General features: G+C 41.4%; 3 protein-coding genes across 6 annotated transcripts in view; 2 read left to right on the top strand and 1 right to left on the bottom strand.

Annotated features, from left to right (window-relative positions):
• LOC137953336 (probable protein S-acyltransferase 23) overlaps window positions 1–12,175 on the top strand; it is a 38,701-nt gene extending 26,526 nt beyond the window's left edge. The window contains exons 11-13 of the mRNA XM_068800695.1: window positions 3,283–3,361; window positions 3,443–3,591; window positions 11,588–12,175. Coding sequence (XP_068656796.1) covers window positions 3,283–3,361; window positions 3,443–3,591; window positions 11,588–11,776 — 417 coding nt within the window. The 3' untranslated portion in view covers window positions 11,777–12,175. The remainder of the gene's footprint in view (window positions 1–3,282; window positions 3,362–3,442; window positions 3,592–11,587) is intronic.
• An 847-nt stretch (window positions 12,176–13,022) lies between these two features.
• Window positions 13,023–17,251, bottom strand: LOC137953142 (L-galactose dehydrogenase). The gene is made up of 5 exons (XM_068800382.1): window positions 17,024–17,251; window positions 16,710–16,938; window positions 15,012–15,311; window positions 14,570–14,698; window positions 13,023–13,412 (listed from the first exon to the last, which is right to left on the bottom strand). Exons 1-5 carry the CDS (start codon window positions 17,191–17,193, stop codon window positions 13,281–13,283), a joined length of 960 nt encoding a protein of 319 aa, XP_068656483.1. The 5' UTR covers window positions 17,194–17,251; the 3' UTR covers window positions 13,023–13,280.
• A 1,514-nt stretch (window positions 17,252–18,765) lies between these two features.
• LOC137953010 (lariat debranching enzyme) overlaps window positions 18,766–25,684 on the top strand; it is a 53,120-nt gene continuing 46,201 nt past the window's right edge. For all 4 annotated transcript variants that reach the window (XR_011112337.1, XM_068800187.1, XM_068800185.1 and 1 more), the window contains exon 1: window positions 18,766–18,825. The gene's annotated coding sequence lies outside the window, so the exon portion shown is untranslated. The remainder of the gene's footprint in view (window positions 18,826–25,684) is intronic.

The following is a 25,684-nucleotide window of genomic DNA, read 5'->3' as shown; positions in this document are numbered from 1 at the left end:
AGAAAATTGGTGATTTTTTTGTAGATTTATATTCTGATCGCCAACTTGTTCGCCCTTTCTTCCAAAGGGTTCACTTCCAGGCTATTCCATCAACTGCAGCTAGTCTCATCAAGTTCCCCTTCTCCAGTCGAGAAATTGAAATTGCAGCCCTTGGTCTTCCTCTAGATCGCGCACTAGGCCAAGACGGATTTAATAGGGAATTTTATCGCCGATGCTGGCCCTTCATCAGAGATGACATTGCCTGTATGTCCAACTCCTTTTATTAGCATGACATCAGATATAGAAGCATCAGAGCGTTGTTTATTGCCCTAATCCCTAAAAAAAATAGGGCATAACTCCCATTCGACTTCCGATTGATCAGTCGCACCACTAGTGCATATAAGGTGATTGCGCGCCTCCTTGCTAATCGCCTCAGGGGCGGTTCTTCCTATTGCCATTCATCAAGGCTAGAGTGCTTTTATCAAGGGAAGGAACATACTTGATTCGGCCATGGCATGTCACGAGCTCATCTACCAGTTTAAGGTTCTTAAGCTCCCAAATTTATCTTGAAGTTTGACTTCGAAAAAGTTTTCAACAGAGTTAACTGGAAGTTTTTGACACCCTCCTAGCGAAGATGAGATTCAGGGGAAAATGATGCTTCTAGATCCAAAGCTGCATCTCTTCTGCAAGCTACTCCGTCCTTCTCAACGGAACAATTTGTGGGTACTTTAAGGGAACTAGGGGAATTAGACAGGGAGACCCCCTTTCCCCCTTGCTTTTCAATATGGTGGCAGAATATCTATCCTCCTTGATCTATTCGGTCAAGAACATGGGATGGCTCCTCCCCACGACGGACTGCACAACCTTTGATATGTTGATCCTCCAGTTTGTAGATGATACTATTTGTTTCGAGGTTGGTACTATAAATCAGATTAGAAAATTGTGTACTGTTTTGGGATTATTTGATTTGGCTTCTAGTCAGCACATAAACTGGAAGAAAACCACTCTACTAGGTTACCACATCGATCCAGCTGGGCTTCGGGGTATGGCTTACTACTTGGGATGCTCCTTGGGAAATTTGCCAGTTACATATCTAGGTTCCCACTTTTTGACTCTCAGCCTTCGGTGTTGCTCTGGTCCCCCCTCATTGAGAAATTTGAGAAGAGACTGGCTACTTGGAGGGCTAAACTTCTATCTACAATTGGGCGTCTCACTCTCCTCAAGTCTTGTTTGGCAAGGCTGCCAAACTATCTGCTATCATTCATGCACTGTCCGGCCTCCCTTTGCTCCAAGATTTGATGCCATCCGTCGGCGCTTTCTCTGAAGAGGATCAAAAGATACCTTCAAATATCATTTGGTTAGTTGGAAGGATATTTGCATGCCCCACACCAAGGGAGGATTAGGCATCCGACCTACGAAGGCAATGAACAAAGCTCTTATGCTCAAATGGATTTGGAACTTCAACATCAAGCATAACAGCCTATGGAGAGATATGGTCAGATTCTACCTTCAATTTTCGGGTGCTTGGTGGAGAGAGGGTGGTGTCTCTCGCCTCTTATTCCCGATATGAAAATCAATTTATAAGCTCCTCCCGGTATTCAGAGAATGCTATTTCCTTTCACACGGGCAATGAAAGGACCCTCCTCTTCTGGTTGGATGAATGGTGCGACCCCCGTCCCCCCTCAGAGGACTTCTCGGGACTCGGGTGGCTAGGGACCTGTTTTGCTCAGTGGCTGATTCTTGAAGGGATCAGTCGTGGAGTCTCCCATTCCGTCGGGGACTAAATGATGAGGAAACTTCACCTTTTTGTTCTCTCCTATCCAGACTATAATATGCATGAGCACAAGGCAAACTTGGCTTGGAAGTTCTCAGCGCCAAGTAAAATCAAGTTTTTTGTGTGGTCGGCCATCAGAGAACAGATCCTCACACTGACAACCTTCATAGAAGTGGCTTCATTGCCCTTGATTGTGCTTGTCCCCTTTGTGGTGTGTACGATGAGACAGTCCAACATGTTCTTTTACATTGTGGATTTTCTTGGCAAGTCTGGATGAAGATCTTTCAGAAGATTGGGCTCCAAATGGGGCTACATCAGGACCTCTTTAGCACCTATGAGATGGTTAGGGGGATACACCTTCCTTCGGTTGGGCAAGTTAATTCTTTTGGCATGTTTTGCACATGTCCCATGGTGCATATGGTTCGAGTGAAATAACCGGAGATTCAACTCCAAAGCTAGCACCTCAGACAATATGACTTCATATGTTGTGGGCCTTATCTTGAGCTGGTTACATACCAGAAAGAAGTTTGTCACTCTATAGGATGTTTCCCTTCGGGAAAACTGAAGTTTGATCGCTCATATGACAAGCCCTTGCAAGACTCCGGTTATGGCCATCTGGGATCCTCCCCCTTGCGACTGCATCAAACTCAATTTTGAAGGTAGTGCTACTGGCTGTCTTGAGCCGACTGAAGTAAGTGGTGTTTTCAGAGGTAACAACGGAGACTCTATTCTTTCTTATGCTGGGCCGGTGAGCATTGCTGATTCAAATACTGCCGAAGTAAGTGCTTTTCTATTTGGCCTCTGAATCTTCAAGGAACGTCTCCATGGCAAGCTACTTATTGAAGGAGACCAAAGATTGTCATCAGTTGGTGTTCAAAAGATAGTTCCCCCCCTTTGGCGCCATTGGCCTAGCGCTGATTGTATTGTTGACATTGTGTCATTTATTCATTGTAATTAGAATCTCATTCTTAGATCAGCCAACTCTTTGGCTGATAAATTGGCTAAATTCGGAACTTCCCAACAATCTCTCATTGTTTGGGAAGGCTTCCCTCCTTTGTAATTTGCTCTCTTGAGCTTTTGTCTTAATAAAATTCAGCATCATTTCAAAAAAAAAAAAAAAAACATTCAGAAAAAGAGTAGGAGGACATTTTGATTCTCAACAGCTGGCCTATGAGGCATCTCCTAACTTCTATTCTGTTTTTTTTTTCCTTGATCTTTGAGGTCCTTCAAGAACAGCATTGGATGGATGTTGTCGAAAATTAAATTCCTGGTTTATCCATCTATGTGCATTTTGCTTGCATGTAGGTGGTGGATGTGGTGCTGTTGCTTAGCCTAATGTATTAAGTATGACCATGAGAAGTTGAAGATTTGGAAACATGGAGCATGAACATCCTGATTCAACATAAATTTAAGGAACTTTTAAATATTTAAGCAGTGATTATTTCCGTGAATCCTTCTTATCATTTTTAAAATTTTAATTTGGTTAAATGTTCAATTTTTTTGATGAATGGTTAAATGTTCAATTGCAGAGAAATAGATGGGACTTCTTTGTATTTCTTTGTATGGCAACCTTGACTGGATCTTTGGGTGGTGGTGTTGCAATTCAGAGTATGTGGTACACGTTAACATTCATGTTCATATTTAATTAAAGACGGTTTCTGATTGTAAGACCAAACCCTTATGTGGCAGGGATGTGGACGGACCCAACAGTTTTTCCTTCTTCTGAAACATGGTTTCACCGTATGCTAATTGAACATCCTGGTGCTGTCATTTTCCTACTCATGGATGTTATATTATTGATTGCAGCTGCAACTTTAGCCATATCACAGGGTTCACAGGTAATAATTGGTTAATGGAGGAGAAATATTTGCTCAACAAGGTCGCTTCACACTTTTTTTTTTTTTTTTTTGAATAAAGCGTAGATTTATTAGCAGAAAACAGAAAAGATACAAACAGAATTAAGAGAACTCTCCCCCTAAAATCAGGGATTGGAGGAGGGCTCCATTTTTTGCAAGAGAATCAGCAAACGAGTTTGCTGATCTCGGGATGTGGGTCCCATAGCATTGAATCTGGGAGGATAGGTCTAAAATCTTATGGAGGATGATTCAGTCACACCAAGGGGGAAAAGATGTGGTTGAGCACCAGTTGATGATGATGAGAGAATCACCCTCAATGATGAATAGGTCTCTAAGATGACACTGGAAGAGGAAGAGACCATGGTGAAGAGTGGAGAGTTCAGCTTCAGTTGAGTCAGCGGTCCCCATCGGTCCCAAATATGTGAGCAAGGTTTGGCCATCAGCATCTCTGAACACCACAAAACCAGCAATGCCTGGTTATCCCTTAGCACTGCCATCAAAATAAGTTTTAAGAATTCAGCCGGGGGCGGGGGTCTTGTCTTTAGTATGAGGCCGAACAATAGTGCCTTGAAGTGTCTTGAGGAGGGATGAGGCCAGCGACGCTTCCTCATTGTTGAGGCTGCGACAAAGAAAGAGGTTCCAGTCGTCGAAGGAGACCTGTGAGAAGCAACATATGCATTGAACCGCTGACTGATTTGATGAAGGGGGACATAGTTGGTGCAGAGAGGTCCAGAACCACACCACCTATCATTCCAGAAACTGAGGCTTTCCCTATTGCCGAGGAAGAAACGGATACCCTTCTCATGGAAGTCTAGAAGGGCGCCAGGGTGAGGACCAACCAAGACAGGAGGCGATCATCGGGCGCCAGAAGTGTTGGGGTTTGCGTTAAATTTCTATAGCGATTTCAAGATGAAAGCTCTGTTGACGCTGTGAGTATGACAAATACCAATGCCACCTTTTGATTTGGGTAAACAGATATCATTCCATTGAACCAAGTGGTAATTGGAGCCCTTGCCAGCGCCTTTTCAGAGAAAATTCCTCTTAATCCCATCAATTTTTCGGCAGATTGCCACTGGGCAGTGAAGGAAAGACAAGAAATAATTGGGTATGCCAGCGAGGCAAGAGTTGATGAGGATAATTCTGCGAGCCTTAGATAATAGACGTCCACACCAAGAAGCCAAATGCCGTTCGAGACGTACCAGAACTGGGTCCCATAGGTGCTTTCGAGGTCTGCCTTCAAATAGAGGGAGGCCCAAATAAGGGGAGGGCAGGAAGCTGATATTACAGTTGAGGTAGGAGGCCATATCTTGGGAAAGAGTGGGATTGATGTGATACCCAATGAGAGAGCTTTTTTCCTGATTTATCTTCTGTCCAGAAGTAATCTCGAAGATATTCAACAGTGCCTTGAGGTGCTTGATCTGATCCATTGAGCCGACGCTAAAAATCATAGTGTCGTCGGCTAATTGCAGAAGGGGAGTGTTGAAGGCGGGCTGGGACGCGACAGGTTCAAGACAATGGAGATGGTGGGCAATGTATATCAAAGTAGATAAATATTCAGCCATAATGTTAAATAGGAGAGGGGAGAGAGAGTCTCCCTGGCAAAAGTCCCCTGGAGCTCTTGAAGTAACCACATGCTGTGCCGTTGAGGAGGAGCGAAAATGAAGGGGAGGAGATGCAACTCCTGATCCAGAAGCACCATTTGATTTAAGGAGGTCGTTGAGCAGATTCCAGTTCACCCAGTCAGATGCCTTTTCCAAGTCAATTTTAAGGGCAAAACGAGGCTCCTCTGCCATCATGAAATGGTTGAGGATTTGATAAGAGGCCATGACGTATGGAGAATATACTGTCTTCTGATGAAGGCACATTGGCCAGGATGGATAAGAAGCAGGAGAGCAGCTTTAAAACGATGAGAAAGGATTCAAGCTATGATTTTGTAGCTGCTAGAAATAAGTCTGATAGGTCTGTAATCGGATGGGTGTCCAGCAGAGTTCTTCTTCGGGATTAAGGCAATAAAAAAATGGCCCCCAAAATGTGGAAGGCATGGACCATTGTGATGATGTCTTCCTTCAGGATCGGCCAGCACGGAAGAAGTTGCCGTTGAATCCGTCAAGACCAAGGGCATGGTCAAGAGGGAGGCCGAGGGTGGCCTGTTCGATCTCCAGGGCCGAAAATGGAAGCTCCAGAAGATTGGAAATTGTGCTAGATATGGATGGGTATTGGAGATTCGGGATTTTTGGCCGATTAGGGTTGTCATCCTTGTAAAGATCTGCTAAAAAATCAATGAAATCGTTAGTAATAAGAGTTCGGTCAGAGGTCACAGAGTCCCGGAGGCCGAGGGAGCTGATGCGATTAATTCTTCATCTAGAAGAGGATACAACATGAAAAAAATTTGTATTGCTGTCGCCTTCAGAATGCCATCTGAAACTGGATCGCTGTTTCCAATGGGCATGCAAAAGATGGTTGAGAGAGAGGTGTGATCGAAGAGCGAGTCGGATAGAAAATTCCGAGGGAGAGAGAGGCCTGAGTTCATCTTCTGCTCGGTCAATTTCAGCAATACGGGCAAGGGCCTGATTCTCAGATGCAATAAAAATAGCACGATGAGATACCGCCCAGGATTTGAGGTGTCCCTTCATGGATTTGAGTTTGAGAGGGAGGCGCCAATTATTCTTGAAGGTGCTGGAGAGTTAAGACCAGTGGTAGGAGCAGTGTTTTAGGAATTCTGAGTCAGTGAGCCACAATTTGTCAAAACGGAATGGCCTGGGACCCCAATAACCCATCTTGGTGTCGAGTAAAATAGGCCAGTGATCAGAACATATACGATTTGAGCACCTTCCCGGAAGCCTGATGATAGAGCCCGAGCCAATCCTTGTTGGCTAAAAATCTGTCCAACTTGGAGAGGATTGCTGACAATTGGACCAGGTAAATTTCTTGCCGGAAAGAGGGATTTTATCAAGCTCGCATCCGTCAATTAGATCAGCGAAATGACGCATGGACGAAGAGATCCGAGAGTAGGGGGGAGATCTTTCAGAGCAAAAACAGATTGTGTTGAAGTCTCCCATGACAAGCCATGGAGTCTACCAGATTTAGGTGAGGGGAGCAAGTTCTTCCCAGAAGAAACGATGCTTCCGATAGTGATTTGGACCATAGACACCCGCAATGCTCCATGCAGTTAGCAGACTGGTCACAGATTTGGAGGGCAATAGAGTTGGTCCTGATAATGGTGTCAAGATCTTTCACTGAATCAGAGTTCCAGAGAGCAAGGATGTCTCTAGAGTTGTGAAGTTGGGTCCAAGACCCATCCCAAAATGACTAGCCAACTTAGGAAACCTCTTTCCCAACTAGTATACTCAAGATCTTTGTTCTTAGTAATCCATGTGTAACTATTCCCTAACACTCCCCCTCACGTATAGGCCCTCTTTTGTGGCTCTACATGTGGATAATTTATGCGGAGGCCCACATATGAGTACCTGCTCTGATACCATGTGAAGTTAGGTCCAAGGCCCATCCTAGAATGACTAGCCAACTTAGGAAGCGTCATGTGGATAATTTGGGTGGAGGCCCACATACGAGTACCTGCTCTGATACCATGTGAAGTTGGGTCCAAGGCCCATCCCAAAAGGACTAGACAACTTAGGAAACCTCTTTCCCAACTAATAAACTCAAGATCTTTGTACTCAGTAATCCATGTGTAACTATTCCTTAACAAGAGTGACCTATGGCGTTGAGTGAAGTCCATGCCATGAGGGGCAATTCCAGAGTTCATGAGGGAGCCGATTATCAATAGTTTGAAGTTTAAATTCTTGGAGAAAGACGATGTCAGGCTTGGTGGTGGAGAGAAGGTCCCTGACAGTAGAATGCTTTCGGGGAGGATTAGTTCCATGGATATTCGAAGAAATAATGATCATTTCTTCTTGGGAAGCTTGTGCACTCCTATATTGGAAAAGGGGTTAGTGGGGGATCTTGTTGAATGGCTCGGATAATCTCTGCCAAACACATAATTTTTCTCCAGGTTTCGTCATCATATTTGTGCCGTTCATATTGGAGCTCAGTGACCAATTTTCTGGAATTCTCATCTGGGGAAGGGAAATTGATTCTGCCAGTGTTGGGGTCGACAGGGTATAGGGAAGCAACACTCGGTTCTCCATTGAAGAATCGACGGTCGGGGGTTCAGCCTCTGCCTCTGCGCTGATAGGTGACAAGGATTGGAGGGGAGTTGAATTGTGGTAGAAGTTTCGAAGGTTTGGGGGGGTGGGGGGGGGGGGGGGGGGGGGGGGGGGCAGGGGGCGTTGTTTTGTGGACATGAGGAGGATGAAGATTCTGTATCTGTGGGGGGAGGGGGTGGTATGTACTTAGGATGCCCGGTGAAGTAGGAGGAATGACAGGAAGGGCGGAAGGGGCTACTAGGAGGGTCAGAGAGGGTTGCGGAGAGCTTAAAATGATAAGAGGCTGGGTGGGGGTGGTTGGCAAGGGAGACCAGGTAGAGGAATGGCAGTTGGCCTGTGTGGGGGGGCATGTGGATTGGTGTTTGAGAGGGTGACAGTTCGGTAGCCTTGGGGGGAGTGAAAGCTCTTAGGGATCAGGATGGATTGATGGCGACTGGGGTTGAGTGGGAAGAGTCTTGGGATTGAGGTTGAGTCAGCAATGGACTGAAGAAAAGTGGGTGACAGCTTATGTGGGGGCTGGTGAGATTCACAGTTTTCGTCCAGGTAGTACTGGAACGGCAACAAAGTCGACAGAATAGGATTAGAACTGTCTGCTGGAGGGTGGACAGAGGGTTTGAATTTTGAATTTTTTTTATCAGTTTCCGACAGATGGTTGTCAGGAGATGGGATGTGGTTGTGGTGAGGCTCAGTGGGTTCTGAGTTGACTTGGCTAGCAGGTGGCGAGTCAGTCATGGCAGGATGGTGAAATGAAGTGATGTCTGCGAAGGTGATTTGGAGCCAGAAAAGGGTGCTGTTGATGGATAGGTTGATGAGTCGAGTGCCGGGGAAAGGGTTGTTTGGGATGATGAAGAGTCCTTGCCTTGTCAAGTCTTGATTTCATGGTAGTGGAGGGATCAAGGGATGAGAGGATACCAAAAGGTTGATCGATCATGTGAAAAGTGTGATCATGCCAAAGTTCAGCAGGTAATCGCCAAACACAGATCCATTGACCAAGAACGTTGTTGGATCGGGATGTAGACCAATCAGAGATGTTGGGTTGTGGTATCAATAAGGCTCGATTTTTGTCTTCAGCATTGAGAAAGTGTATGAGCCGATCATTGTTGTGGAGAAAGGAGAAAGTTGGGTTGTGGAGTCGAAGGTGTGTGGTTATCCAATGAATTAGGGTGGAAATGGAAGTAACAATTTGTGGTGGTGGTGATAACAGTGAATAGGGAGAAACGTTTTTTGCCCACTTCCTAGAGGTGATATGGAATGTCAATAGTAGGTATGTCAGTCGAGGTGTGGAAGGGCCATGTTGTGAATGGAGGTTGTTCAAGTGGGTCCAAGGTCCTATCCCAAAATGACTAGTCAACTTAGGAAACCTTTTTCCCAACTAATAAACTCAAGATCTTTGTACTCACTAATCCATGTGGGACTATTCCTTAACACTCCCCCTCACGTGTAGACCATCTTTTTGTGGCTTTACAAGTAAATAATTTAGGAGTAGGCAGTTTAGGTGTAGGCATTCTTTTGTGCCTCTACAAGTGGATAGTTTTTAAGTGTTGGCCCTCTTTTGTAGCTCTACAAGTAGATAGTTTTTAGGTATAGGCCCGCATATGAGTACCTGCTCTGATACCATGTTGATTTTCAGGATTCCATTAATTTAGCTCATGGAGAAAAAGGGGAGGAAGAAGGAAACGTTTTCGTTACTATTGCTGCTGGTTTTCGGAAACTCCGAAATAGTTCGCTGGAGTTTTTTTCGGCTGCTACAGCAGGATCCTCGTTGCTATTATTCGGAAAAAATTTATGTTTTCCATCTCTTCGGCGTGGGGAAGAAGGCAGTTTCCCAATTAAAGGTTGTCCTAAGTTTGAAATTTTAATTGATCAGAAAAAAAAATGTTAAATTGGCTCCAAGGCCCTATACCAAAATGACTAGCCAACTTAGGATACCTCTTTCCCAACTAATAAACTCAATAACTTTGTACTCACTAATCCATGTGGGATTATTCCTTAACACTCCCCCTCACGTGTAGACCCTCTTTTGTGGCTCTACAAGTGGATAATTTAGGATTAGGTAGTTTAGGTGTATGCCCTCTTTTTTGTGGCTCTACAAGTGAATAGTTTAGGTGTAGGCCCTCTTTTTGTGGCTCTACAAGTAGATAATTTTTAGGTGTAGGCCCACATATGAGTACCTGCTCTGATACCATGTTAAATTGGGGCCAAGGCCCTATCCCAAAATGACGAGTCAACTTAGGAAACCTTTTTCCCAACTAATAAACTCAAGATTTTTGTACTCACTAATCTATGTGAAAGTATTCCTTAACAGAGGTGATGGTGGCGGTGGAGGCTGAGGTGGAGGGAGTGGGTATGGCATTGTTTCTCAGTGGTTCTGGTGGAGAGGATGTCAGTGTTTGTGTTGTTCAATGGCAGTGGGGAGGTAGTGGAGTCGGGCGAAGAGAGAGATTTTGGGTTTGTAGATTGGAGTGGTGGAAAGTGAGGTGGAGTTGAAGACTGTTGTTGACAATGTGGTTGGGGGAGAATAGGGGTGGTGAGTCTGATGATCTCATCTTTGAAAGACGATCAGCCGAATCCGGAATTAGTCATTTCCAAAATGTAGATTCTCGTCATAATAGTTCTGTTGCGGCATTGAGTGATCTTGCATTCGGTGATCCCCAATATTGAAAGATAGCAAGGTTCCGTCTATGATGTTTCAATTGCACGGTCACCCCATCTTGCTCCGTGGTTGAGTTTCATTGAACTGGTTCTGTATTGCGATCGGCCGTTTGAGTGGTCTGCAACTCCAGTAAATTAAGAAGGGTCTCTTTACCATGACGTCACGCACCAGGGGGGACTTTAAAGGTGTCCTCTGCATCGCATTGCGGAAACTCCAAAGTGGCAGTAGCAGGATCTCTTCTTCAATCTTGTTGTGGTGTTGGAGAGGAAGAGATCTGTCGACAAATAATCCGTTGACGATCATCACACTCGTCTCATCAATTATCTTGTCATCGTCGATCCCAGATTCGAAGTCTTTCAGGAGTCTAGCTCTCTCTCTGATCGTCACTTTTACTCGGACTCACTCACCTTCATTGTCTCTCGCTCACCATCTTTGAGAATATTTTAGTTTAGAGTTGTAAGTTTGTTTCTCACTTTGGTTTATGCTTTTGTCCTCTTGATGCAATTGGACATGGTATACATGCATTAGCTATGGAGTTGTATGTTAATTACACTGACTTCATGGGCCAAAGGTGGGCTCGCCCAATAAGTCCTGAATTTGGATGTGCCAATACATTACACAATATGTAACATTACTTCTGAGGTTTTTAATTGTTTTTTTACCCTGAGACAAGATTATATGGTCCAATATAGTATATAAGTCAGTTCCTAGGGTCTCAATACATACTGAACCCCTCACCCTGTCATGGATGCCAGCTGACTCCAAACTGCATGTTTGATCAGATGCTTGAAGTTGTACTTAAACCAGGCATTTAGGATTGTTCCAATTGCAAGCTACAGGTGGCGAATCAATTTTGCTAGTGAACTGTTGAATGTTTTTCTCCAATGAAATTAGCATTTTATTACCATCTTCTTTGTTAGATGCCTCCGAGAGGTTGGAATAACGTTCTACAATGGTGAGGCACGTCTAATCAAATTTTACTAGTGAACTATTGAATGAAATCATTCATTACAATAAAATCCTGTCCAGACAAAGTGTCCAAGAAAATTTATTCCCATAGATTCCAATACACTTTCCTTTATTCTGTTTGTTTTGTTATGGTCTTAATTCTGCCCAAATATTTTTATTTATCTTTAAGAAAAAAAATTGTATTTGCCTGCAGATAGCTCGAAACATCACCACCAATGAGTTGGCAAATAGGGGTCGTTACTGGTATCTGCAGGGCTCAGATGGGCGTTTTTACAATCCTTATCACCATGGATATAGAAGGAATTGTACAGACTTTCTTACACATGGATACACTGATGACGAAAATGTGGTTTGGCCATTGAAACAACAGAACAGGAACTAAAAGTTTTGGTAGTGAGGTTGTTGTCTTCTTCAGCAGAGTCTCTTGCCTTAAGAAGCCAGGTTGAGAAAGGAGAAGGTTTGCTAACTTTCTTCAGCCGAGCTATAGATTTCAAAGAGTGGTTTCTCAACCTCACCCAGCATGTTATATTTGGATCTGGAAATTATTTTTGGGTCGGAGGATGTAATGTCTGCTGTTCTAGATTTTTTCCTTTGTTGTCCAATGCTGCTGAAGAACTTCCATTTAATTATTCTGCTGATCGACAATTTACTGACCTTCATCATGTTCTTACAGAAAAAATAATTAGATGTGAATAGTTGTTCTGTTGTAAAGTTAAAGGCTATTCTTAGGAGTTTTTCTTCATGAACTCACTGGTTATTATTTGTTATATATACACATGTTGCTGTGAGCCTGTACTAAGATAATTATCTAAGAAAAATTCAGTTATACCCTACCCTAAATCGAGGAGAGTTATCATTTTGACGTTTTATACATGGTTCTGCAAATCGATTATCAGTGACTTACAAATCCAGTCCAGTATGAATCCGGCATATCAGATGACCGACTTGGGCGACTTGGTGTAAAATATTAAAATATCATAAAATATAACGTATTAAAATAAGCTATATTACCAATGTAAAATATGTTCCCTTTGTTATTATTAATGTTTGGAAATTTTGCAAAGTTCAGTATGTTGACATTTTCAGGATTCAAGTATGCTTAGAAAAGGGAAACCGTGGAATGTGATTCAAAGCTCTGCGTTGCCTACCCTTTCCGTTCTATTTGGCTTTTTTTTTTTTTTAATTTTATTTTGTGAAAGAAACTTGTTTCTTTCAAAACTTCTGATCAACCTTCTACTGCAAAATGTTAAGATTATTTTAAAACTGTTGATAACTTCTCCAGCAATTATCAACTTTTTGTTATTATCAAAATTAGGTAGAGTGAAATATTAAGAGCAACATCCTCCCAAAACTTTAGAGATATCTTAGAGAAAGAGTAGCAATTAAAGGTCATCTTGTGGCTAAGATTGAGAAATCAAGGTTTTAACTAATTCAAGTGAACTATTATCAATGGGTGGATGGGGTGATGAATTTATTTTGGAAGAAGTTCATTCTGGGTTTGGTTTTCAGTTTTTTTCTTTTTTTTCTGATTCATGCTCTTGTGGATGTCACCCTTTAGTTGAAGATTACAAGAGAGTTGTACTTTCTCTCGTCTTTTTCTTTCTTCTTTTATTTTGATTTGATGCACATTTTTCAGACAATGGAATAATTGGGACTATATAAGTTGCAGGCATTGACAATAAGGGTAGCAGTTTTCATCACGGTAGAGGACTATACCGGCTACAAGATACATCAATCTCGACTGGAATATTTGATTATTATTGTCGCTGAATAAACACTCTTATATCTTTATTGAAGAAAGGGGAAGAAATATTGGCTTGCCTGGTGAACACTGGAGGAGATTTCCGAGGTTGCTAAACAGAGAGAGTGGGATGAGTAAAAAGGACCTAGCTCTGTTGATTACCACTTGGCCAGGTCTGATTCTTCACTGGCTCAAGAATAGCCACCACCTCCTTCTGAGTTTCTTCATCTCTGCCCATAGACATGAGTTCCAAGGCAGCTGCAACATTTTCTTCAACCTGATTAAGTATGCAGAGGAAAAACATAAGGGAACGGTTTCCAGTTTATAGAATTCCAAGTAGTGTTGTCTGACAGTTGATCTTGAATCTGTGGACAGTACATTAAGCCTAAGCTATCAAGTAGTTCACTTTTCCAGCAGCAGTGTGTACCACTTCAATCTCTGAAAGTTTACTCCATCTGAATCTATTTCCTGATCCTCCTTTAGCATATGCATCTTCATCCAAAAATCCTAGCACTATGAGGATTCAAATAGAGCCAGAAAATAAACACAGTATTCACTTATTTAGATTTATTATTAATATTTAACTGTCAATATTATTTAGTCGTGTTTTTAACCTCCACAGAAACTCAAGCAATTGTTTAGGTATTTGTCGTGGCAAAGGGTCTCTATGGAATTCGAAGATTTGTCTCATGCATTGGTCACAAAGCTTTCCTATATGATTGATCCTTTGGCTCGATGGCCACATATGGGAGTTTCTAATATGTGGTCTTAGGTTCAAGTCTCACAAGGAGAAAACGGTTTAATGTGCTGGGAGCGTGTACACAACATTTAAAAAAAAAAAAAAAAAAGAAGCAAATTTTAATAACATAATGGCTCTAATCCTAAGACCCATCCTCAACAGAAGGGAGTAGGCCCCTATCTCAAATTTCGAGATATCTTTCTATTGTAATTAGCGATTGTAAGGTTTCTCAAAAGATACACCTCTGAACTGACATAGTTTTCCATAGATTCACATAGATTCAAGAAATTGAAAAAAAAGACCCAAAAGTCCTGGGCGAATAACCGCTCCTTTAGAGTGTTTTTAAGTCGAACCAGATGCAAGACTCAATCTCATTATCTAGGTGAAGGAGAGTCCAGTTATATGAAAACTGGATATGTATGTGAATGATATTTTCTTTTAACATCATCAAAACATTAGATACGTGACAGATAGATCATGTTCTAGAGACAACATGATTCAAATGAGCAAATGAGTTAATGAAAATGCCATAGTCAAAATAAGTGAGAGGCAGAACATTTTAAACTTTGCCGAGAAACACTTCATCTGCAGTGACATGCTCGTAACTATGCAAAAGGTCACATGATCAGAGAGTCAGATGACAGACATTAATAATGCATGAAGATAGAAATTCAATAGATGAAAAGTAGAATAACCTGTTTGACAGAGTTCATGCCAACCAACACTGAAGAAATTTTCTCATTTGCAAGGCTGTATTGCAAAGCTATCTTTGAAATATTTTTCCCCTTTTTCCTACAAAGTTGTCCGGCAGCTTGGCATGCAGACTGTTGAAAATATGAACATATGAAAATTAATTCATTACTCAGAATCAGTTGATACCTGTTCCCAAAACAGACTTAGAAAAAGTAAATATGTTTAGTCCATCTAAAAAGCCCCAATAAAATAAACAGATTTTTATTTGAATAGCAGATAAAGAGATGATTTGCTGATTGATAAAGAGGAAAGAAAGAAGTGAAGGTTTTAATCAGTTTCTCAAGACACCAGATATGTGGAGCTGAATGGTCATGTGGAAATTCTTTTCAACTTGTATTTTAAGGGTTCATTATGGATTCCATATAAATATAGAAAAGTTTCCACCTTGAGCTGTGCTGATGCAGGATGCCATTCTGGCGGACCATTCTCTGTTAGGAGCCCCATAGCAAGTGGAGAAGCACTTATCACACCAACACCTTTATTCATCAAGTAAGGGAGAAGATCTTCGAGGGCTGAGTCATTAATGCTATAGTGACAGTAAGAGAGAATCACATCAACAGAACCAGGTGGGACTCGGTCGAGCACATAAGTGAAAACGGTCAAAGGAAGACCCGTTATTCCAATAAATCTGATTTTTCCCGCTTCCTTGAGCTTCTGGAGTGCAGGAATTGTCTCATTTACAATCTGTTCACAGACCAAAACCAGGTTTAGCTTCATCATTCCCTAATATGAAAATACAAATGACACACCCTAAGAAGGCTGCAGTGATTCATGAACAAGAGTGCTCTTTAGGTGCATTTACTCCCTACTGTCTCAGAGAGGGTTTCACCTTTCAAAGAAACTGTAGTCATATCTATCATAGATGCAAGTGCTCACCATCAAGGAAATATTCAAGAACAGTGTATAAATTTTTTTGACCCTGAAAACGTGGTATGAAAGAGACATCTCTTCAAAACACTTCATCAAATAAAAAGTTCCTTCATGTTCTAGAAAGGAGAGGGTCTACATTTGTGGCTCTTTCATTTTTGTGTATTCATATATTGCTATAAAAATTTACATTTTACCAACTGTAAAGATAACAAATATTACAAACTCCGAATTTGTCATCAGTCCACTAAAATCATTAAAGTATACTTTAATTAAAAATGTGGTAATTATAACAAGATATAAAACACTTGAATAAATTAGGCATATAAAATGGAGAATAAATGGAAATTTCCTTGAAAAGTTGCCAAAAATCTAACAATTGGGCAGATTCGTAAGCTTTCAATTGCACAGGGATACCTTTTTGCCATTTGGTTGAAAGTGGAAACTTAGAAGACCAAGGAACATCTCGAGGTGCAGACAAGCTTGCTTCAATCACTTCCACAACTTGCTTAAGCCTGCATATCTAGGTACTCGCCTTGAAATGAGGTTCCAACAGCACGCATGTCTGTATTTTCAGATAACCTTGTCTGAATCAATGTTTCCTTTTTGTCAATTTTACAAGACCTGAAGCTGGGAAGGGCAGAATATGTTTTCTTTTGTTTCTTTGTTTTTTCCATGAGTTTTTTTTATTTCCAAATTGCAAAGCCTGCAAAGGCAGAGGAATTTTCCTTGTCTCGCATTCAAGGGACTGATTGTAATAATGTTCTTTAATGTTATGGAAACCTTTCGATAATAACTATTTGTCTTCCAAATCATAGTTTATTTTCTAAAAAGGAAAATCAAGTCAGATAAAAATGTGGACTATATTTTTGAAACTCTGGTTGGAAAAAAAAAACCCTACAAAACGGTCCAATATAATAAGAAAAAGGCGATCACACTGGAAAATAGGCGGTTATAAATAAAAATAAAAATCATAATTTGCTCCCCAAAAAGAAAAATGAAGTTTTACTGCAGATTAAAAATACGCAAAAGGTAGGCATCACGACGACAGTTACTACTATCATGCTAATTAGCAACTAAGCGCTCACGGACAAGCTCATTTTTTCTAGAGAAATACCGCAGTATGATCCAGCACTGCTAAAACTTACGCAATTACACAAGAAAAAGATGCTAAAGAAAAACTTACTACCCGGAAACAAGAAAAAGTTAGTGCACCTGATCAAGAGATCCAAACTCAATATCGTGGCACTGCAATATATCAACGTAATCGAGCTTCAATCTCGCCAAGCTCTCATCCACACTCCTCGCCACTCTCTCCGCGCTGAAGTCAAAACCTTCAACATAGCGTCCACATTTCGTAGAAACTACGAATTCGTCCCTCTTCACACCCAGATCTTGAAGAGCCTTCCCAAGAACCGTCTCTGACAACGTTCCTCCGTAATACCTTCAAGGTTTGCCCAGATAAAGATAAGACCCAGCGACCAAAAGATCATAAGAAATTTTTAAAAAAATGCAAATAATAGACTCACGGAGAGGTATCGAAGAAATTGATGCCGAGGCGGAAGGCCTCGCGAACAGAAGCAACGGCGTCTTCTTCCGAGATCTGGCCGAAGACATTGCCGAGCGGAGAAGCGCCGAAGCCAACACAACTGAGCTTAAGCCCTGTCTTTCCGAGTGGTCGGAGCTCCAATTTCGCCATTTTCGTTGGAGACTTTTAAACTTCAGAGGAGCCGAAATTTCGCTGTGCTGTAAACAGGCAATGAACGAGTTCCAATTACATATCGGATCAGCAAAAAGGCTGACCGGGCCCCACTTTAAGCTGGGGCCCACATCGTCTTAGTTTATGTAGCTTTAGTGGTTGCGAAGCATCGCTGCTGCTTCGTTCGGGAATCTGCTGCAAATCCTAACCCCTATTCTTCTCTTCTTCTGGCTTGGAGTGTGTGAAATATTGTGGTCGTTTGACGTTGGGAAAGTGCTTGTAATGTACATTAATGTTGAAGCTTAGTCTGATAAAAATAGGCTGGATTTCAGACACTTCAAATAGTAGTTTTACAAATTTTTCTTTGAATGGTGCACACTACAATCTTCCTCCTGGACATTCCTAGCCTCTGAATGAAACAATGAAATTAGCAAAATTTAGTGGGCAAATTCACAGCCATGCCCAAAGAAGGTCTGGTAGTGTTGAAGAAGGAGATCCTTTGTGCATCATACTCTTCATGAAGCGTTTGAGGAAGTTGGCTGATTAAAATAACAACACTGGGCTGTCAGATGTGTTCACATTTCAGACTAATGAAATTCCTTGGTAGAAGTTACAAGTGACAGATGAAACTGAGAATAAGAGCACTGTTGTGTTTATTCAAATATCAATTGCAGCAATGATTTGACTCCAGAATTTTATAAAAAAATTTCTACTCCCTCACTCAAAATTGTAACCATTCCAAGCTTTCATCCAAGTTACAAAATGCAGTGCTCATAGTTGAACTTCTCAGGACCAGCAAGGTTTTTTTGTTTTTTGTTGTTTTTTTGAAAATGAATTTTATTCAAGCAAGAGCTAGATATAAAAACAAGAAAGGGCGACCTAGGCAAGAGGGTCTCCCATAACAAGGAAGGATTGGAAGGAAACCCCTTGCTGGTCATTAAAGAGGAGGAGGCCTAGAGTGACGTTCAATTTGGAGATTGCCACTGAATGGTCATTAAAGAGGAGGAGGCCTAGATGAAGGGCGTGGACCTCAATTGAAGTTGAGTAAAAAATTTCAACGGGTCCCGAGTAGGAGAGCAGGATTTTTTTGTCCCAAGTCCTAATGACACCTCCAAAATCAGCCATGCTTGGACCTCCTTGAGCACAACCATCAAATTTTAATTTAGTCTTCCAATGGTTGAGGGATGCGAATCCATGATTGTAGGTCGGTAGAGCCAGACATTTGGGCAATTAGATACCAGTTCTCTCGGACCAGATTGCCTTTAAGAGCTTCAAATTCTGGTCTCATATGTGTCCAGTAGCGGAGAATTTACATTTGAGGGAGGGGGGGGGGGGGGGGGCGGTAAGTTAACTTGACGCAGGAGATGAACTTTAGCCGTAACACCACAATTTAATTTCGGGAATCATCCGAACGAAGCGAGAGGACAGTCGAATTTTTTTTGTGTTGCTCCCGCCCTTTTCCTGGTGTAAAATAGGAATAAGGGCATTATTGTAATTTTGCATTTATTATCACTTACGGGACAATCGGGAAATCGAAGATAATTTTCAGAGCTTGTTCGGCGCCCTCGCGTCTCGGTTCGGCGTTTGGAGATCCTCGGCGAGTACTCCTTCGATGCTTCGGTGCTCTCAAAGGTGAGTTATCTTTCCCCTCTCTCTCAGTTCGTCGTACTAGGTTCTCGTTCTTGATTTGCGTGGATTTCGGCGTCTTTTGCTTCGCCTTCGACATCCGGTAAGGTTTTGATCGTCGGGGACATCCCGCAGCAAGACAGTTTGGCCGAGTGGTCTAAGGCGCCAGATTTAGGCTCTGGTCTGAAAGAGGCTTTAGTCTTTTGAGTCCAGCGTCCTGTTCGACGGGGACATCATCCAGTCCAGCGCAGCAGAAGCGTGGTGTTCGACGGGGACGGGGACATCCTGTCCAGTCCAGTAACAGCACTATGGCAGTGGCTAAGGAAGAAGGGGTTGATGCTCGGTCGTATTGGAATTGCGACTGACGTCAGCATTGGGACCATCAGTTCTGCTGTGAGGGGTTCCGCGTGGTGCTCGTGCGAGAGGGTGCACGTGATTTTCGGATTTGTGGTTGTTATTGCTGAGACATAGCAGAGAGGTTGGATAATTTTTTATTTTTGGTTGTTCATTTTGCTGCTGCTCGTGATTTTTGGGCTCTGGGCTCTGGGTCTGTAGATACAGAACACCAGTCAAGTGCCTGTACGTAAAGAATCTGTCCAGAGAGGTGTCATCTTGATTTTATCATGTCATCTGATAGGTTAAGACTTGTTCCCTATTCGTTTCATGGGTAAAAATTACAATAATGCCCCTATTCTTATTTTACACATACACATATATATGTTAACATGTTCATCGGGTCAGTCAGTTTATGTCCTCTCATCGGCATCTCCATATTGCTGCAGTTTGATGTATCATTTATTATCTTCGAGGTTCTCCTACTTATGGGTTATTCTTTCCTACCGGTTCATCCCTTCAACTTGTTGCTTATAGTGATGCTGATTGGGCTGGGTGTCCAAATACACGTCGATCTACTACGGGTTGGTGTATGTTATTAGGTGATGCTTTAATTTCTTGGAGATGTAAGAAACATGATCGTGTTTCAAAATCCTCTACTGAGGCCGAGTATCGTGCCATGTCTACTGCTTGTTCTGAAATTGTATGGCTACGAGGTCTTCTTTCGGAGCTTGACTTTTCTCAGACTACTTCTACCCCTCTTCATGTAGATAACACTAGTGCTATTCAGATTGCCACCAATCCCGTTTTCCATGAACGCACCAAACACATTGAGGTTGATTGTCATTCTATCCGAGATATCTTGAAGAGTCGGGTGATATCTCTTCCTTACATTTCTTTTGATATCCAAGTGGCCAATGTCTTCACCAAAGCAATGATTTGACAGCGGCATCAATTTTTGGTTGGCAAATTGTTGCTGGTTGACTTACCAACATCTATTTTAGGGGGGATGTTAATATATATATATATATAATAGGAATAGGGGCATTATTGTAAATTTGCATTTATTATCACTTATAGGATTATATGTTCCTTAGGTTCCCTGTTTCAATATATGAAATCAATCGGGAAATCGAAGATAATCTTTGGAAGATCTTGACACTTCCCTCTCTCTGTCTCCTTCTCTCGTCTCTTCTTCCTCTGAAATTTTTTTTCTCCCTCTCGGCCTCCATCTTCCATCTCCCTTCTCCCTTCTCCCTCTCATTGGGAACGTCCTCTCGGCCTTCCTTTTGCTTCTCCCTCTTGGCCTCCGTCGTAGAGCCGCCATCGCAAGGCCTCCGTTGCAGTTGCCTGCCGCCGCTCCATCGCAGAACCTGTGTTGCAGAGCATCCAGTCAGAGTGTCTCTGTTGCAGCGCCTCCGGCATACCGTTGGAGCGCCCTCCATTGTCGTTACCTGCTGGCCCGCCGTTGTCTCCCTGCAATTATCAGCGCCGTGAGGAAGACGACGCTGTTGATTTAATTTTTCCTAAGTTAGGAAAAGTTAAACTAGTGTTCTTTCTTCATTATATTTATTTTTTAATTACTGTATTATATTAGTGATTTAATAGTGGTAATTAAAATATTTTTAAATCAAGCATTTGATCAATTAGTTTTGTTTAATTACCCCATTTTTATAATTAATAAAATCAATGGTTTTAAATTTAACGGAAAAATATTATTAATTAATAATAAGTAAAAATATAGCATGTTAAAGATAGAATTTGATCAATTTTTTCCTGTTTAATCATTCTTTTTTATGTTAAAGTATATCATATGTTATTAATAAATTAATAACTTAATTTATTATATTTGTTTTTGTTATTTTTAACTTTATTTATTTATTTATTTTAATTAATCATGTGCACAATTAGTTGGCTCACTTAATTACTGTATTAATGTACAATAAATTGCAATAATTAAATAATATAATATCTAATTTAATTAATTAGTATATTAACATATTTTAATTATACATTAAATTACTTATCCGTGTAGTAATCATGTTTGTTTTACCTAATTTGGGGTTTAAGTATTATGTTTTAATTAAGTATATTATTACAAGTTACTCATTCTCTTGTTTTTTATATTTTTCTCATTTTGGGGCACTAACACTGGAAACTGTTTTCCAGTGCACATGATCTCGTCCACACTAACACCAAGTTTGAAGTTGAATTTCATGTAGATGAATGAAATGAATTCGAGGCAAGAGATGAAGATGAAGTTCAAATTTTAAGTTTGTTGACTAACCCCCCCTGAATCTCTTGTTATTCATCTCGTTCCGCATTGCCCACAAAATCTGGGAGTGCATGCTGAAAGAAGGATTTTTCACAATCCTGTGAGATGACAACCTGAACTCATTTAGCTGATCAGATAAAGGTTGTGTGGGATGTAGTTGCTAAATCCCAAATTGTGAAAAAACCTGTCCAAATCTGCCAAGCAAAGGAGGAAAGCATCAATAGGTGAGGGAGGGTTTCCTTGACTTTGCCACTAAGGTTACAAAAGGGGATTGGGGACTAGGTTTCCTCCTCTTTTAGGTTGTCTAATGTGAGACTGCAGCTGAGGAGGGCGCTCTAAAGAAAGAAGAGGACTTTGGGTGGTCATGGTAGTTTCCAAGCAATGGGTGAGTTTTGAGGCTTAAGGTTATCACATCCTTTTTAAGACGTTGTAGGCTGAGGAAATTGTACATCTACTGCTGTGATCTCGGGAACAAACCGGCTTATAGTCTTAGATGGTCCTAACCCTTGATTCACCTAAGGTGGTTGAATGGCTACTGGGTTCAAGGGCTTCTTCTTCAGATAATCCTCTTCGAAGGGCAAGATCCCAATCCTCTTGAGATTTCCAAGATTCTTCCACAAGCAAAGATGGATTTGAGTCTAGGGAATATAACCTCAGGTAAGTTTCTTTCAAAGCTTTGTCTCCAATCCACTGATCCTCCCAAAAATTCACCAACTGGTCATTGCCAATATAGGACTGAACTTCTTCTTGAAATTGGTTTTGGAGGGGGTATGGTGCTCTCCATAAAGGAGACATATGTCTTCTATTCCCACCTATAATCCACCATCTCGAGTTTCAAAGCATCTTTTCCTCAATTAATTTTTCCACATGGCTGTTGGAGAAGTATTGAATCTCCGAAACCACTTGAGAAGAAGGGCTTGGTTCATTTGCTTCAAACTCTCAGACCTCCAAGACTTTTGGGTTTACATACTTCTACCCAATTGATTAGACGGTATTTGTGTTACAATGTGGGACCCACCATGAGGACGTGGGACATCAAGAAGAGTCCTCACCCAAGCAAGCACGAGTTAAGGAATTAAGAAGCACAAATTGAAATGAGTTAGAAGACTTGAAGAACAAGTGGGACCCACAAATATCTCACGAGCTGTCAACCTTAACAAGATGAGCTGGAAGATCATGAGGGGCTCACAAGGATAAGGCCATGAGCTGGCCTCATCCCTTATATTCACGTGAATGAAGAGAGAATCCTAGTTCAACTCATATTAGGCTTCTAGGAGATTGGTTTGAATAGACTTATCTTAGAGAGTTAAGAGTTGGAATGTAATTAGGATTGAAAGGCTAATTGTATAAGGACTCTACCTCCTCCTCTACTATAAATAGAGGTGTTGTAATTCAGAATTCATCAAGTTATACATCTCATTCTCAAGTTACTCTCTCTCTCTCTCTTTGCTTGGCGCAACCTCTCTTTTCTCTTTTATTTTTTCTTCTCTCTACCCGAGAGCTCTTCTTCCCTTTTCGTCTTTTTCTTTCTTCTTTCTCTTGCTCGGGATTATGGAAAAGGGATCCTAAATTCAACAATTTGAATCCATTATCCGCTCCTCTGCATAGGAATTTTCTCTTCAAGCTTTTAATTTTGTTGCAAACATGGCAAGACAAGGTAGGAAGGAGACGAGACGAGAGAGATGTGTACCACCCCCTATTGGACTCCCAAAACATGTGTACCGCCCCCTTTAAGCCTCCCAAAAGATAAAGCCCCTGGTCCAGACGGCTTTAATGGTGAGTTCTATAAAAATTCTGGGAGGTCATAAAAAATGATGTTTTTGCTTTTGTTCAAAATTTTCATCAAATGGGGATCACTCACAAGACTGTGGGTGCTTCTTTCAGAGCCCTTATTCCTAAAAAAGCTAACTCTACCTTACCTCAAGATTTTCGGCACATTAGTCTCCCCACAAGTTTTTACAAAATCATTGGATGAATTCTTGCCAATCGTCTGAGACTCCTCCTTCCCAAGATCATTAGCCCTTGTCGAAGTGCCTTTATACGAGGCCAAAATATCCTTAATTCTGCCATGGCTGCACATGGACTACTGGATACCTTAAAAAATTAAAAAAAAACCTAGATTTGTCTTGAAACTCGATTTTGAAAAAGCATTTGATCGTGTAAACTGGAAACTTGTTGACCGGCTGTTTCATAAGATGGGATTTGGGACACGTTGGAAATTTTGGATGAGGAGCTTCATTTCAAATGTATCATATTCTGTGTTAGTCAATGGTAAACCTTGTGGGTACTTTAATGCCACAAGAGGTATTCGGCCAGGGGACCCTTTGTCTCTGTTCATGTTCACTCTCATTGCTGAACATTTTGCCTGTATGGTCCGTCTTGCAAAAAATTCTGGGTGGCTGAAATCTATCTCGGATGATCCAACTCAAGATATTTCCCTGCTTCAATATGCTGATGATACTATTCTCTTTAGGGAAGGTACGTTAGCAAAAATTTCTCATATTAAAGCCCTATTAAATTTATTTGAACTCTCCTCTGGTCAGAATGTTAGCTGGTCAAAATCCTCAATTACTGGCTTTAATATTGATCCTACTGTGTTAAATTCCATATCCCAATACTTGGGATGTAAAATTTCAACGCCTCCATGTTCATATCTGGGATTGCCTTTATCACCTACATTACCCTCCGAAAGCTCTTAGCATCCTGTTATTGAGCGTTTGGAAGGTCGTTTGGCCACCTGGAGAGGAAGATTCTAATCCAAGGCTGGTAAACTGGTTCTCATGAAGTCCTGTATGCATGGAATTCCTTCTAATTTCCTTTCCCTTTATCGATGTCCTGCCTCTGTTTGCCAAAGAATTGAACAGCTAAAAAGAAAATTCCTATGGGGTGGACTGAATGGGGAAAGGAAATACTCTCTGGTGAAATGGGCTGAGGTATGTAAATCAAAATCTCTTGGTGGGCTTGGGATTCAGGATACTGCCATTACAAATTCAGCACTATTACTTAAATGGATCTGAAAATTTAACTTATTTCCTGAATTAATTTGGACAAAATTGGTTGCGGCAAAAGCAAATAAATTGATGGGTTGGTGGACTGAGGGTGGGCGATGTAATAGGTTGTCTCCAGTATGGGAAAGAATTGTTAAGTTATTACTTGCTTTCAAATCTTGTGTAAAATGTTACTTGGGCACGGGTTTTGTGACAAGATTCTGGACTGGCTGGTGGACTGGTGCACATAGCTTCAACAACAACCACAACTTGATTTCAAATCTGGCAAGAATTATTGAAGCTTCTATTTCTGACATGCGAACTGATTCAGGAGGGTGGAACCTGAATCTTCGAAGATCACTCTCTGATTCTGAGGCTTTGGTGGCTTTTGACCTCATTACCATGCTCTCTTTAGTAAGTCTAAAAAATTTGGCAGATACTAGCATCTGGATGCCTAGCTCGAAAGGTAATTTTTCAACTTCCACTGCTTATGGCTTCCTAAACTCTACCAATCATCCACAAATCAACCATCCATCTGCCATTGCATGGACTTTGCATGCTCCCCCTCGTGCTAAATTGTTTATTTGGACTGCATGTTAGAACAAAGTCCTTACTTTAGATACCCTAATTCGAAGAGGTGCCCATGTCCTAGACCCTCTTTGTCCCATTTGCCAAACTTCTACGGAGACGATCACCCACATCCTTCTACATTGCGAGTATGCCTTTTTTGTGTGGGCCAACCTTTTAAATAAAATCGGTCTCCAATTCTGTTCCTTTCATAATCTCCCTTCAACCATTCTCTCAATTACAAATACCAGCCTTCAAAAACTTAGAAAATTGCTAATATCTTGTTGTGGGGCATCTTATATGGGCATTATGGAAAGAAAGGAATAATTGAAAATTCAACCTAAAGTTTATTTCTAGAGAAATATTGGTTGAAAAAATTATTGGTCAAGTTACTTAGTGGATTTTAATGCGTAAGGAATTCTGTGATCTTCGAGGGTCAAACTTCCGAGAAAACTGGTGAATAGTAGCTAGAATGTCCTATCCTGCAAGGCCCCCTCGTATGGCGATTTGGTCCCCTCCCCCTATTGGCCATTTTAAAATGAACTTTGACAGTAGCGTGTATGGATGTCCGGGCCCTGCAGGTTTTGGTGGTGTTGTTCATGATGAAACTGGAGTTCTTCTCTTTTCTTATGTCGGGCTAATTGGAAATTCGGATTCTACAACTGCTGAATTAACCGGATTATTTAACGGACTTCGGATTTTC

This window comes from Aristolochia californica, unplaced genomic scaffold, assembly GCF_029961685.1.
Source record: "Aristolochia californica isolate CCGP_79_NKW_82.1479 unplaced genomic scaffold, dmAriCali1.0.hap1 SCAF_16, whole genome shotgun sequence".
Taxonomy (NCBI): Eukaryota; Viridiplantae; Streptophyta; class Magnoliopsida; order Piperales; family Aristolochiaceae; genus Aristolochia; species Aristolochia californica.
This window is presented reverse-complemented; position numbering and strand designations above follow the sequence as displayed.

What these genes read in the sequence shown, in the direction of transcription:
- LOC137953142 (XM_068800382.1), bottom strand. Translation starts at nt 17,193, where the DNA reads ATGGCGAAATTGGAGCTCCGACCACTCGGAAAGACAGGGCTTAAGCTC. An exon ending in AATTTCTTCGATACCTCTCC is followed by an intron (nt 16,939 to 17,023) that starts GTGAGTCTATTA and finishes CAAACCTTGAAG; the next exon opens with GTATTACGGAGGAACGTTGT. An exon ending in CTGCATCAGCACAGCTCAAG is followed by an intron (nt 14,699 to 15,011) that starts GTGGAAACTTTT and finishes TATTTTCAACAG; the next exon opens with TCTGCATGCCAAGCTGCCGG.